This window comes from Columba livia, chromosome 28 (genome assembly GCF_036013475.1).
Source record: "Columba livia isolate bColLiv1 breed racing homer chromosome 28, bColLiv1.pat.W.v2, whole genome shotgun sequence".
NCBI lineage: Eukaryota > Metazoa > Chordata > Aves > Columbiformes > Columbidae > Columba > Columba livia.
In genome coordinates this window covers 797,094-811,578 of record NC_088629.1, presented here as the reverse complement: position 1 = coordinate 811,578, position 14,485 = coordinate 797,094, and the positions used below count along the sequence as shown (strand labels likewise).

The 14,485-nt window shown below is 52.5% G+C and overlaps 1 protein-coding gene across 7 annotated transcripts in view; it reads left to right on the top strand.

The window, feature by feature from the left end:
• The first annotated feature begins 1,002 nt into the window (after positions 1 to 1,002).
• The window catches only part of LOC110359654 (uncharacterized), a 22,871-nt gene continuing 9,388 nt past the window's right edge, over positions 1,003 to 14,485 (top strand). The window contains exons 1-3 of one of the 7 annotated variants that reach the window (XR_010468356.1): positions 1,003 to 1,364; positions 4,723 to 4,855; positions 5,401 to 6,038. Coding sequence is in view for 4 of the 7 variants with exons in the window: in XM_065042878.1 (XP_064898950.1) it covers positions 1,284 to 1,364; positions 4,723 to 4,855; positions 5,401 to 6,128 (942 nt within the window). In the remaining 3 variants the exon portion in view is untranslated. Of the gene's footprint in view, positions 1,365 to 3,603; positions 3,735 to 4,722; positions 4,856 to 5,400; positions 6,129 to 7,895; positions 14,110 to 14,485 lie in introns of those variants that run through there. The other 6 variants (XM_065042878.1, XR_010468355.1, XM_065042879.1 and 3 more) reach the window with 6 other exon arrangements.

The window sequence follows — 14,485 nt, the reverse complement described above, 5'->3', positions numbered from 1 at the left end:
CCCAAGTGATGTCGCGTTCTCTCGGAGCGTTTGCAGATGAGCTGAATGTTGTGTTGGAGCTGACACGGCTTTTATGGACCGCAGAAATCCATACCATTGGAGTCAGAAAGGAGACTCGGGAGCCCGTCTGCGCTTTGCTGCTCGCCAGCCCTGCCTGCTGTCCCCAGCAGCCCTTTGGAAGCAGCTTCTCCTCAGGCAGGAACACGGCTTTGAAAAAGCAGCTTCTCCCCTGGAGCTCGCCCGGCATTGTCTGCCGCTTGGGCTCAGTCCAGCGCGCTTGGCAAACGTCCCCTGGACGCACTTGAGAAAGGCAGTAACGAAACAGGCTTTTCTTCTGCTAAATGAGGGATTAGCCAAGAAATGGGGGTGGTTTTCTGGGGTGTTCTTAAGAATCGCCTCAGTTAAAGCCCCATCTTGCTCCCTCTGCACCAACTGGGGAACCTGAGCTTTAGGACTGTTAACCGAAGTTTATTTCCTTTGGGGGATACTTTAGATGTCAACCAAACCCAAGCCATTCCCTTCTGGTCCACGGATGGCAAAGGGGATGAGGAAAATGTAAGTGCTGTGCCGGCATGTCTTCAACATCAGGAAGAACTCGGTGTGTGGGCTGTGTCGGAGCGGAGCGGCCTGTTGTGACCTGTCACGAACCACAGCGTCTCTGCTGTGAAACACACACAGGGACGGAGGGAAACCTGCTCTCCAGCGCCTAGAGCCGCCTCAGCCCGCTGTCCGCAGCCGATCCCGGGGGCTCTGCCGTCCTCCATTTTGTCGCAGCGAGGGGAAGCCCGCGGCCGTGCGGTTCCTCCCTCCCGCGCCTTCCTCCTCCTCACCGGCTGCGCTTCTGTCGCCCCTTCCTTCGCATTCCCGCCCCTCCCGGCCCTTATCTCCCCCTTCCAGTCGCGCTGCTTGCCCTCCCCTTCCTTCCTCAGGGGCAGGGGCGGCCAGGACGAGAGTGAGCGCCGAGGAGGGGGGGGGGCCGCACACAACCCCCCCTCGCCGAGAGCGGGAAACCGGCACCCACGGGGTCCCACGGCCCCGGGCGGCAGGGGCCGGGCTGCCAACACCGCCGGCTGATTGGCTGAGATTTGCCGCAGTTCCGCCCCTTCGCCGGGGCCCGTCCAGCCGCGCGCGCTGCCTCAGCGCCCGCTTCCGCGCAACGGCCGTTCCGGTGCCTCACAGCGGCCGTTCCCTCAGCGGGCGCTTCTGCGCAGCGGCCGTTGCCCCCAGCCGCCGGTTCCCCCAGAATGGTCGTTTCCTCGTAATGGCCGTTCCGTTTCCTCACAATGCCCGGTCCCCAGCGGCTCCTCCCGCCGCGGATTCGCCCCTTCCAGGCGGGCAGGTCGCTGGGAGCAGCTCGTGGAGAGGTGAGGAAAGCTCCCGCTAAACGGCTCATTCCCAGTGTAAAATGATACCGTGAAACCAGCAGGTTAATCTCCTAAAACCATGGGCTTGGGTTCTAGAACGAGCATTTCTTTTAACTTGTTTTCAGGCAGTTCATGCCGCCATGTGCAGTTTATTTCTTCCCCAAACTCGTCCTGCTCTCCCAAGGAAAGGTGGCACAGCTGGGACACAGTTTTCCCCTTTCCTCACCTTCCCCACAGCAGCTATCGCCTAATTTTAGTGAAATCTGCTACAGTCGCAGTCCCCAGAAGGGGTGGCGGTACCTCCTGGGAAAGCGGGTGCTCGTGTCGAAGGGCAGCGGAGCGCTGGGTGCGCTGCCCAAGGGAAGGGGTTTAGACCTGCCAAGGACAGGCGCCTTTTAGCCACTATTTTACCCCTTGTGCAGGTGGGTCTTTACATAAGAAGGGATTCCTTTGATCTGTGACATAGGCAAGAACTAATAAAACCATCCCGTGCCGTTCCTGCGCGTTCCAAGATGAGGAGTTGGGCTTTTTCCCCCACCTCTGCTCCCCATCCTCCCTGTTGAGGATCTAAAACACGAGGGGCTCTCGGTGTCTGTTCTTCGGGGAGCGTGATTTCAGGTTTCTTCATCTGTTTTTCTGTGATAAAGTGGAAGCTGATATTCCTGTGTAATCACATCAGTTCAGGCTTGGAGAAACGTGTGAAATACCAGGAGCTGTATGATGAAGTAATGAGAATGATCAACATGAAAACCGCCGCGTTGAGCAGTAAACAGAGCGCTGTCTGTTGATTTTGGCAGCGAGGGTTGTTTCTGTATACTGAAAAAAATACCGGTTTCACTGATCATAAACATGACAAACGTCTGAACCAGAGAATGAGATCAATTTAGAAGTTATGAGATAAAAATAATGCTTCTGTTATTTTTGCTTCTGATTTCTGAGTCTCGTAGTTGTGCAGCCTGGGTAAGATCACACCGTGTTTGAGGTGCACACTCTTCAGCTGCCGCTCATTGATGGGCAGGACCGGCGCAAATGGAGGGAGATTCTTCATGGAGTTCGGGCTTTATCTCTTGGGGGATGCTCCTCTGGTTTGGAAACTTGACCATTATCGTTCAGTTTCTGCTTTGAGTGTGTGTGTCTCATTCAAACAAAGCTAAAAAAAAGAAAAAACAGCCCCCAAAATAACGGAGGAAAGCCTTTCCTCGTGCTTCTGATGGGACTGCCAAAATGAGGGAGAATCCAGAAATAACCGTACGGCCGTGACAACAAGGCAAATGCAAACCACAATACGCAGAAGAGCTGGGAACTCTTGGCGCTGGGGAAGAGGATTCTGTTCTAGGAAAAGAATGACCGCAGACTTCATCTTCGGGTTCGTGTTGGGAAAAAAGAGCTGTTTTCCCTACAGTAACATATGTTAAAACGTGATGTTTGATGTGCATTTCCTTCTACAGTCAAATCATCATGTGAGGAGTAGCAAATGGGAGTTCTCAGCTCTGCCTGGGTGAAGCACTGTTGAGTTTCCCTACAAGAGTAAAATTACGTTGTGCTGCTCTTTCTGTATTTGCTTGGTGTGATGGGTTTTCTTAGTTACAGCACAATAAGGAACACAGGGTACAGGACAACATAAAGTGCTCGTATGCTCTTTATGCAAATGGTGTTCTCAAATAATTGCTGGAGAAGGAATTTCAAAGAATTTATTTCAAAATACAGGGTTTATTTTTGGTCGGTTGGTTGGTTGTGTGGGTTTTTTCCTCTTGTGCTGTTGGTGTTGAACGCGTGCTCGGGGCTGGCTTGCTTTGGAGCACAGGCTGCTCGGGTGCAGCGAGGGGTGTCTGGTCCCAGCCGGTGTGCGTGGCCAGCGCCAGGGAGGCTGCCTGGCAGGGAGATCTCGGACACGAGCGCGTTGCACAGATCACACGAGGGGCTTTCCTCTTGTTCTGCACAGGCAGCTCCAGTTCCTCACGAGCACACTAGTTGTACCTCGGTGAGAATGAGGGGTGGAAGGAGCAAGAATATTGATGGCTTTCTGCTCTGAGTCTCTGAATAGCTGTAGGCTTAAATTGCTGCATAATTTCTACATTACGGTTAAGCATTTTCACTACAAAGAAGATTCCAGGAACATCATACTACTGAAAAGCAAAAATATTTCCTAGAACAAAGTAAGGAATCATAAAGAAGATGGTAATACGGAACGCCCACTGAGACAACCCATTACATTTGGAAATTTGCAGTCTCTTTTACTGCAAGTCTTTTGAAGTGCTTTAACTTTCGCCATTTCCCCAGATTGGTCTCTTTTTAGTTTGTCTAGTACACCTGCATTTCTAATGGAATAGAAGATGCACTTTCACTGGGAACATCAGTTCGATACGCAAGGTTAGTGCAAATATTGCCCGCTGTGTAGAAAGGAAAGACGTGTTCTAGGAAGAGGGAAGGGCAGGTGAGGGAGAGCTGGAGAACGAGACAGGTTCTTTAATCTGAGTGTTGGCCACACACTTAAAGTTGAGGCAGTGGAATTACTCATGGATATTCTGAATTAATCATGGAAATGAAAAGCTTGCTTGGATGTGCAAAGACAAAGACCAGGGCTAGTTGTCTTGTGTGACAGAAGCCAGCAATAAACCTGACAAAACCCCTAAAACCAGCACTAAGATCTGTACCATCCGCCGTGGCTGGAGCCGGTGTTGCTCCTGAACATCATGCTGGGGGAAACCCCGGCCCTCAGGATCCACAGTGGTTCTGTGCTCTGCGAGAGCACAACCAGAGCGGCACTGGAACCAGAGCGGCACTGGAACCAGAGCGGCACTGGAACCAGAGCCGCACTGGAACCAGAGCGGCACTGGAACCAGAGCGGCACTGGAACCAGAGCAGCACTGGAACCAGAGCCACACTGGAACCAGAGCCGCACTGGAACCAGAGCCACACTGGAACCAGAGCCGCACTGGAACCAGAACCACACTGGAACCAGAGCCACACTGGAACCAGAGCCGCACTGGAACCAGAGCCGCACTGGTGTCAGAGACACTGGAAACTCCGGAGGGAAGTGTCTGGTTTATGAACGTTCATCTCCTGTCTCTTGTTGTGGAGTGACCTCCTCTGGCAGGTGCCTGGAACGGCCCCGGGACCCTCCTGCGGCTGCTGCTTTTCCTGCTCTTATCTGTGCAGCTTTTTCTATTCATTTGTGCATGCCCAGGGAAACTGATCTCTTGGGCCCCTCATAGAACCACCTACGTGCTGTTGCGATACCTGCATTATTTTCTCATTTGCCACTCGGTGAACAGGGAGGGAGACGGGAGAAGTTGCTCAAACCAAAGTTGCAGCTCCGTGCGAATGGGCTGATGGTTATTTCACCACGTCTGTACAGGTTCTGCTTGGAAACTGGAGGCAGCGCAGAGGGACCTGGGCCCTGGCTCAGGAAGAACGAGCACTAGAGGGCATCAAACACACGAGAGTGCGACCAGGAACCCGCCTTGTCTTGCCGGGGGAGGGACTCGCAGGTAAATTATCTTTGAACTGGCTTCTAACTGTAAAGGAGTCAAAAATCTCTTTAGAATGGTGTATTTTGGAAAGTTCCAGGCTCACTGGTTATATTAATTCCATTAAACGTGGTATGGTAAGGGTGAAAATGCAGCAAAATAAGTAGCGTGTGCTTCTGTCTGTAATGATGCCTGGAGAACTCAAGGTGATCTGAAGAACTCTTTGGTTCCACATTGTAAAATAGACATAGTTTCCACACTGCTTCATCTATAGCCCTGTCTTTACAACATTCAGGAGTTACAAATAACAAGGAATTGTTCTGTCCTTCGTCAGGGAACTATGACAGAGGCTGCATTCTAAAGATATTGTTTGCTTCCCGATTCACGTCGGGAGCATTGGAGATGAGAAGTTAGAGCCCAACTCCTGAGTGCGTTGTGATTTTCCGAGCACGCGCCAGGTTCTGCAAGCTCCGAGCTGCTTTGCGTTGCCGCTCAGCAGGGTCCTGCCCGCCGAGCCCATCGACGCGGGGCATTTTTCATTCTAAACAGCATCATGTCTTCTCTAGATGATGTGATAAAAGTGCGTGGTGGGTGGCGCGGGACAGAACAGCTGTGCGGGGCTCGGCGCTTTGGAGCTGGCGGACAGAGGAGCGCGCTCTGCTCCTGCTCTGTTCTGCTTCTGCTCTGCTCCCTCTCTGCTCCTGCTCTGCTCTGCTCCCTCTCTGCTCCTGCTCTGTTCTGCTTCTGCTCTGCTCCTGCTCTGCTCCTGCTCTGCTCCCTCTCTGCTCTGCTCCCTCTCTGCTCTGCTCCCTCTCTGCTCTGCTCCCTCTCTGCTCTGCTCCCTCTCTGCTCTGCTCCCTCTCTGCTCTGCTCCCGCTCTGTTCTGCTCCCGCTCTGCTCTGCTCCCTCTCTGCTCTGCTCCCGCTCTGTTCTGCTCCCGCTCTGCTCTGCTCCCTCTCTGCTCTGCTCCTGCTCTGCTCTGCTCCTGCTCTGCTCTGCTCCCTCTCTGTTCTGCTCCCTCTCTGCTCTGCTCCCGCTCTGCTCTGCTCCTGCTCTGTTCTGCTCCCGCTCTGTTCTGCTCCCGCTCTGCTCCTGCAAGGTTTCCACCAGCCAGCACTCCTCTCGGGAACAAGCGGCGCAGTGTGCGGCTCCTGAAAGGCCCCATTCATCTCACGGCCCGGAGGAGCTTGTTCTGCATTGTCTGGTATGCGTCAGCCTGGGGAAATCAGTACAACACATTTCTTACCAGAAAAAAACCCCATGTTTGTCTTCTCTTCTACCTTCAGTCTTCTAAATGAGCTGTCCAAAGGGTTTAGTTGCTGCTTTGTGGTGTTGAGGACTGGCACACCACTGAGGCCCCCGGCACGGGATTTTGGGAACTGTATTTTTGATAGTCTAGGAAAAGTATCAGACCTTGCCCTTAGGTAGTGAAAGTTCAGCGTACCCGGAAGGGAGAGGGAAGAATCTTCTGTGAACAATATTGCTCTTTCTGTTCTCTCATGAAACATTTGAGGAGACCACATTCTATATCATTTAACCTCTGCGCTTCGTAGCCTAAGAAGACCAAAAAAAAGAAAACCTGTAAACCATTGTAATTGTTGCACTGGTTTTTAGTTTAACTTGATAAAAATCCCCCCTTGGTGCGGCGCAGGGCTGAGCTGCCTGCCGAGCGCACCCTCTGCTCCCCAAAGGGCCAGCACTCTTCTTATCCTATTACATTTACTAAATATAGAGGATTATTTCCTAAATACACGAGTAATAATAGTAATTAATTACATCCTTTGGGGCAGAGTAGCTTCTGGAGGTCGCAGAGGAGGATCTGGCCCTATAGCTCACCGCTTTATGTTTCTCTAACTACACAAAGCGGCTGTAATCTCAACAAACGCAGTCACGGGTGTGTTTCTACCTGCCCTGGGCTCTCCCCAGGACATGTGGAGCCACTTTCCTCTTGTTTCTAAGCTTTCTGGCGCAGGGGCTGATTACTGGGCAAACTGTGGCTGCAGTGATGTTGTGCCCTGGTCATTGCAGTGATTCCTAAGCTGCCATTGCTCTAAATGAGGAGCTGCAGTGGAAATCCGTGCCGGAACGCGCGTGCTAAAGTCCTGTTGTCAAATGTCGCGCTTCGGGAGCGCTGGTTCCCGCGAGGTGTTTCTGCTCTCCCGTGTCTGGGAACAGCGTCACAAAAACTAACGTGTCTGGGAGCAGGATGCTGAACCCTAACGGAACACAATAATGAGAGTTTTTGTCGGAAGGGATCTCTAACAGAACTAAAGCCATAAATCTAATTATCGGCTTCAGCTGAGGCATGCCACCCGCTGAGCTGTCAGTCTGTCTGTCTGGGTAGCTGGGGGTTGCGATCACCACGATTTCCTCTCAAACCTGGGTGTTCCCTGGCAGCTTCTTCCTCTCATCCCGAGCAGGATTTCCGATGCTCGTTTCAGACGCTCCAACAAAGTGCCCATTCTGGTGGTGTGGCTGCAGCCCGTGGCTGCTTCGTTCTCTTTTCTCCCGCGTTGTGGTTGGATTTCGTTGCTTTCTCGCGCCGTGCTCCCCCAGGACATCGGTACCGCGTCCCTTGGGGTGGCACGTGCGGCCCCGGCCCTGCGGCCCTTGGCAGCGGGAAGGGCCGTTTTCCAGGCGGTGTCCTTGGTGTCCTTCCCTTCTCCTTTGCCCACTAGCGTCCAGATTTCGTTACTTTTCTGGGCATGTCCATCTGTTTTCTGTGGGCAGATCAAAAACGAGCATTGCCAGTTTTCGCAGTTGCATTATGAATATTGTACTAAATGTCACCTTATAATCGCAGCACCTGGCCTCGTGCTATTTTGGGAATAACAGATAAATAATATTTTTAACCTCCTTTTCTTCTCTAGAGACAGTGAAAGAAAGCAGAACAAAGCCAATAATTTAAACACAACTGTAATGTTTGTGAATCCAGACATTAAAAATCATAAATAAGGCAAATAGAAGCACAATACTGGGGCCTAAAACCGTCAGCTTTTAACTTTCCATCTTACTTTTTGAGCAAGCGCCACGACCTTGTTTTAAAATGTTCACTCTGTAGTTCTAGGACTGGGATTCTTTTCTGAAAGGATGTGGTGCAGACTCCCCACTAAAACCTGCAAGACTCAAGATGGTACAAACAGACGAGGAATGCAGCGTTCCCCATGCTGCCTCCGACAAACTGCATCTTTTCTTGCTTTTTGGGAAACCTGGCAGGAGAACTGCAGGGGGAGTGGCCCTCCCGTTGCCTTCTGGTCCCACTTTCCTCCATCTCCAGGAATATAAATAATCTTGTGAGTGATATCAAACATTTCCAAAAAACATACGTTGAAAGCATGAAGCACTCGAGATCCTCTGCCCAAACAAACTCCTCCCCTCCCTGCTCTCCACATTTTGGTGAGCGCTCAGGCAGCCTCAGCGTTTGGCTAATGAGCGGTGCCAGATGGCTGTAAATATGTTCAGAATCCTCCTTACCCGCTTCCCCTCTCCCCGGCACCCTCGGCGCTCCGCCCCGCCGCACGCACCTGCTCCGTTCCAATCCCAGACTCTCCCTTCTACCCTCTTGATCAAAATTGGCACCTGGCGTTTTTATTTTCCCTTCAAACGAAACAAGAAGTTCGCTGGGACTGTTTGGTGCCAGGTGACACTCGCTCACAATCACTTCCACCGGTGCCTGGTGACTAATGTGCCCCTTCCTGTCCCGTGGCTGTTCCTATGTCTGAACCTCACTTCGTTTCTGCAGAATTCCTGTCCTGGAGCACTGCAGGTCCAGATCCCCTGCGGGGAACCACAAGGGCATAGCAGCTTCTTCCTCTTCTGACACCAGAGATTTCACGCTTGCCCTTTGCATGGAGGTAAATGGCAAAGGGAATGAGGTGATTCATCCCAAATCACGCACCGAGGAACTGGCACAGTCACTCTGCTTAAACGGTCCCTTTTGTCCTCGTGGTCACTGAATTTATGAAGGTCCAGCTGAAGTGACAAGAATTGCTGTATGATGAGAGTTTCATGTGACCATGTATCTTCTTCTTTTTCCTCTGAATTCATGAATGTTCTTACAGCACGTTGTCACTGAAGGCGGGCACTTCTTTGTAATGGAAACATTTCTAAACTGCTAAGCAGCAAGAAAAGGATGCAAAGCTGTATAGAGGCACCGTGAAAGGGGAAGCTGTTTTTGAGGCGTCTTAAAATACAGACAGTGACATTTCAAAAACAAAAGCTGAACAAGGTCACAAGCTGTCTGAGAGCCTGAGGAAAGCTGCAGCAGCACAGGTTCTGGGGCGCGAGCAGCGTGACTGCGCTGTTGGGCTGAGACATCCATGGGTTAGCATGGGTTAGCTTTCCCAGTGCTTGCACTTGCGCTGTCCCCCGCGGTTTGTGCAGCGTGGTCGCCCGCTCTGTGCTGTGCGGCAGATGCTCCGGTTTGCTGCAGCGTGGGAGACTCTGGCCCTCGCTCTCACTCTGCTTCCACCTCTGGTGTGTTTTAGAGTTCGATCCTTTCGGTAGGAGCTTGTGCGCACAGGTGGGAACAGGAGTCACAGAATCATCCAATTGTTTTGGTTGGAAAAGACTTTCAAGATGATCAAGTCCAAGCGCTATTGAAAGGCTGCCTGGTTCGTGCAGTCCCTGCAGGGATCGATACGCAGAGTTGGCGCCTGGTGACAGGTCTCTGCTCATGACTCCGTTTCTAGACTGTTACATAAGGCACGGGGAGGCTGCTGCTCCGAACCTTCCTCTTCCTGCCAGCACACGGTCCGATTTCTCGGAGATTTTGCCTCGTGCTGAGTTAACTCTTCACTGAAAGGGGGAAACAGATGGCAGGAGGCAAATTTGCTTAGATGACTTGAACAAGGAGACAGATAAACTGATTTTCCAAGTGATATATTTGACGTGGAGGCCAAGTGTTATTTTTTTTGAGTCTTGTTGATAGAGCTTTATCAATTTGCTTTCCTACCAATAGACACAGACCTTGAAAAAGTGACCTGGGGAGGCTCAGAAGGCAGCGCCGCTCCGGCCGCGCTTCCCCGAGCACCCGTTGCTGTCCAGTGCCATCAGCACGACTCCCAGACCGGACCGCAGAGAAAAACACGGTAGAGAGCGCTGAGATTAAATATAGCAGCGAGTGGGCTGGCAGGAGGAACACTCGGCTCCCGGGAAGTGGGAGGCCGTGCTGAAGAAATCAAGTGACTTGCTTATGTTGCAGCATAAACAGGAACAGAACCCGGCTTGCCTGGTGCTGGTTCTAACCTTCAGGCAACGCTGCTTCTCCAGCGCGACGGGAGCGCGTTTTTGAAGGAAAAGGGTGAAGATACGACTCTTGAGGCTCTGCATGGATGGCAAGAGTCGTTCTACCACCTAAGAACCACAGGCAATCCTCGCAAACAGGAAAATGTGCATTTTTCCTCCTTTGACAGCTCTGCAATGCGTTTGCCATGACTGAGTCCATCTGCAGGGAGTTCCTCCTTCCAGTAATGATGTCCACATCTCTGCGGGGCCGTTCGATCAATGCCGGCCCTTTGCCTACTGTTGAGTGTCAGACTGGAGGCCCCTGATCCTTGGGGCTCTGAATGCCCCGCTCTGTGCGCTGCCGTGCGTCTGTGGGCTCTTTATTCTCCCCGCGGCGCTGTGAAACGGCTCGTTCTGCCGGGGCCCTGGAAGGATCAATCATCGCTCGGACACGTAACCGCCGAGCCGCTCGTGTCGCGAGGGGCCCATCTCAGCGCTGTGAACTCTGGCCTGTGCGACCTCTCCCAAACAGTCAGACAACTCATCACGATGCTTTCTGAATTGTCTTCCCAATGAGCGGGAGGAGCTGTTTTAAAAAAGAGCAAAAGAGTTCTTTAAAAAACTAAAAATGAATGCAGTGGAAGGCTCCCGATAGTTTTCAGTCCCCTGGGGACGTTTTATAAAGTCAAACCAAATGGATGTGTCTGAAAATACAGCAGATGATTTGCCATTCTTGTGCTGTTTCCAAAAAGTATAACTCGCAGCTCCGCTTTTCAACCTTTTCCTATAGCGCTCGTGTTAAAGAGCAGAATTGTCCCAACGCCGCCCCTGACCTGCCCGAAGGGAAGGGATCCTGGAGCGGAGCGACGGAACTCCCACCAGCAGCTCTTCTCATTAACCAACGTGTATAGATGTATATATGTGTGTGTATGTATTTGCTTTTTCATCAGTTTGCTTTCCTTTGTATCACTTTTCATCCCCGCCGCGGTTTCCTGGCGGCCAGAGAACCACTTTGGCTTCTGCTCCAAACCGGAGTTGGGAAGGAGGTGCAGAAGCCCCGGGGAAGGGAAGAAGGAAGACGAGAGAAGCAAGAGAAGGAAGCTGAGGAAGAGACAGTGGGAGAACAGGGGAGTCTGTCCGTGCGGCCTGGATCTCAACACCCGCCAGTCAAACCGGGCGCTTGTAACGCGCGGACGTTCCGTGCACACAACCAGAACCCGTTGTGTGCCCTGTGGGTGACACAGCACCGGGTGACGCCCGGAAAAGAGGGAAACCGTGAGTCAGAACCCACAGCGGAAGATTTCACGTGGAAAGACACCAGTTCACGGGGATGAGTCTGTAAAGAGACTGGGTGAAGGTGCCAAAGAGCCGTAATTCTTCCTTCGAGAGTCCATCTGGCACAGACTGCGCAAAGGCAGCAATTAGGACAGGAAGGCAGGAGGTAACGAAGGGAAATGAGGAGAGGGGCTGATTGAGAGCAATTAATAGGAATTAGTTTTATGAAGTGCAAGAAACACGGAACGAAGAAAGGCAACTTGAGGCAGAAATTCCTGTCAGTTTGAAGGGCACAATAACTGTATTTAGGGAAAAGGAATCCTAGCAATGGTCTTTTTTAATAGGTGGAGAGATGCCGGTGTTCAGAATTATGCAGGAAAAGCCAGGAATTGTTAATAAATGTTTCTCCCTGAGGTTTGAAAGAGTCGAGGATGGTGTGGCAGTCACGCGTGCATCCAGGGTACGCTGCCACACGTGTAATGAAACTGAGTTGTTTCCTTTTTCTTTAGGGAAGTGGATCTGTTCATGCTGAGCTTTAATTTGAAAAGCTGGTTGGAACTTGTGAAGTCCGTAATTATTCTGGCGAATGTAGGTCAAACTGGTTTCTATTTTCTCCCTGTGTCTCCTGGGGCTCGGGCGAGGATTCGGCACTCAGGTTCTCCACGGTTCACCAGGCTCTTGGTGAGTGAGGTACGGCCATCCCTACCACAGCAGAAGCAGCGGAGAGCTCCCAGTGAAACACACTCCTATGTGCTTAAGCCTAAAGATTCAGCTACAGCTGCTGGTACAAGTGGCCAGAAGATAATTCCCCAGCTCCGAGAACACAATGCAAGGCGTTCAAACCCACCGGTGTGATTCAGAGTGGATGCCGAGTGTATTAATGGCCCGGATTTCAGCTGGGATATCAGTAGCCTGTAGCTTTCCACCTCCCGCAGTCCTCCAGAAATAGATCTCGCCTCAGCATTTTAAGGCATTTGCCTTATTAGAGAAAAACACCCCAACGGCTTCTCTCATCAGTAACTCCAAGAAGCATTTCTGCGCAGGAGGAGCCATGGGCTGAGCAGAAAACTGCTGTCTGTCCACCCGCCCCAGCAGCCGCTGCCGTTAGTCACCGTGGGTTCTGCTCCGTCCTGGCCTTTGCTTGCTTTTCTTGCCCCTTTAATGCAGTGAAAGGCTCGAAACTGCTGGAGCAATATGGTTTTAGCCACCATTTTATCCACCCAAATTCTGTTAGTGTGAACTGGACGCGGAGCACTGGTGTCTAAACGCCACAGGCCTGCTGCTGCTTTATCCCAAAGTCTTTCACCTCGCTCCAAGTGGGTGTAAATTCTATTTATAGCCACCAAAAGCCTCTTCATAGTCGTCTTCTGCTGTAGAGAGGCCTTGCGGTGATTCAGAAATTTGCAGCTGCTCTCTTTATCTGCGTTTGCATTGAGTTATTGACTCTGAGGGGCATTTGCAACCTGATCCGATCCCTGTGAAGTGTAAGGAGAAGCATTTCTTGTCAACCCCCTTCTCCCCACCGTGCCTGTGTGCTCAAGGCAGAGTTGTGCACGAACAGGATTCCCTGGCCATTAGCAGCCTTCAAAACGGTTCTTTGGCCAGGGCGCTCTTTATTCTTATAACAACACAACATTTTCTGTCCGTGGAGCTGACACAGTGGCCACGCTGGACATGGCAGCTCCTCGTCGGGCTCTTTGTGCGGCGTTATCCCCGCATGGCTGGGCCCCCAGAGCCGGCGTGCGCCGCACAAAGCGCCTCTGTGCTCCTTGCGCTCCGTCTGGGCTCAGCACGGCGTGCCGGCGGCTCTGGACTCGCCAGCGGGGACCTCCGGGGGGAAACGGGAGCCAAGGCTGGGCCTGGAGCGCTGGGCTGAGCTTGGACATGAAGACCAGAGTCAGTGCCCACAAACAGGCACTTTGGGAAGCTGCACTGCTCCTAGAGCAAGAAGGAAAGCAGAGGTGAGGCTCCTGAAGAGCTCAACACACCCGCAGGCAAAAGGAATTCCATCCCGGCTCTTTAAAGCTCTTCTCAGCACGTTTGGGATTCCTGTTGCTCCCCAGTCCAGCATAGACAGTTGTCAGTTGTTTCTCAACTTACCGCCTCTGCTTTTCCAAGTTCTGCGTGAGACTGAACACAGAACTTTGGAAAACTCTTCAGATCTTTCCAGACTCACAGAATAAAATCTGTGCAGCCTGTTCTTTAGACTTCTGAAATGTCTCAGAACAACGTTTGAATGCCGAGGGCTCACCCAGAGGAGTCGAGACACGGAGCTTCTTAAGATGTTAGATTTTAATGTTAAAAATGTAAAAATAGTCCCTTTTTTTGGTGACAAATCGCTGGGCAGCTTTCCGCCCCATTGCAGACACGTGTCCTGCGGTCGGTTTGAACGCGCGGTTCCGTGTGTTTGTGTCGTGGCGCATGGTTCCTGCCCCCACCCGCTGCCCAGCTCGCTGCCACCGTGTCTGTCTGTCTGTCTGTCAAATATCTGTGGACTTCTCTAGGGAAAATGATTCCCTGTGGAAACCTTGTTCTCCATCAGCCTGCGCATCGGCTCAGAGCCTGTCTGGGGTACGAGACCACAGGAACGAGCGTACCCAGCTGGTTGTGTCCCTGCCCCAGCTCCTCCCGCCGCCCGTGCTTTATCCTCAGTTTGACCAGGGGTTTGGAAGCGGGCTGCGGGACTCGTGTGCGGCTGTTGAGATAGGAACCCAGAAACAGCACATTCCGTAGGATTTACAAGCGAGCCCAGAGATCATGGAAGCCATGGGAGAGTTGAGTGCTCTTGTGTTGGAGCTGGCTGGCGCTGCAGGGCGGACGGGGAGCGCTGGGTGCTGCAGGGTGGACGGGGAGCGCTGGGTGCTGCAGGGCGGACGGGGAGCACTGGGTGCTGCAGGGTGGACGGGGAGCGCTGGGTGCTGCAGGTTGAACAGGGAGCACTGGGTGCTGCAGGTTGAACAGGGAGCACTGGGTGCTGCAGGGTGGACGGGGAGCACTGGGGGCTGCAGGGTGGACGGGGAGCGCTGGGCGGTGCAGGGTGGACGGGGAGCGCTGGGTGCTGCAGGTTGAACAGGGAGCACTGGGTGCTGCAGGGTGGACGGGGAGCACTGGGGGCTGCAGGGTGGACGGGGAGCGCTGGGTGCTGCAGGT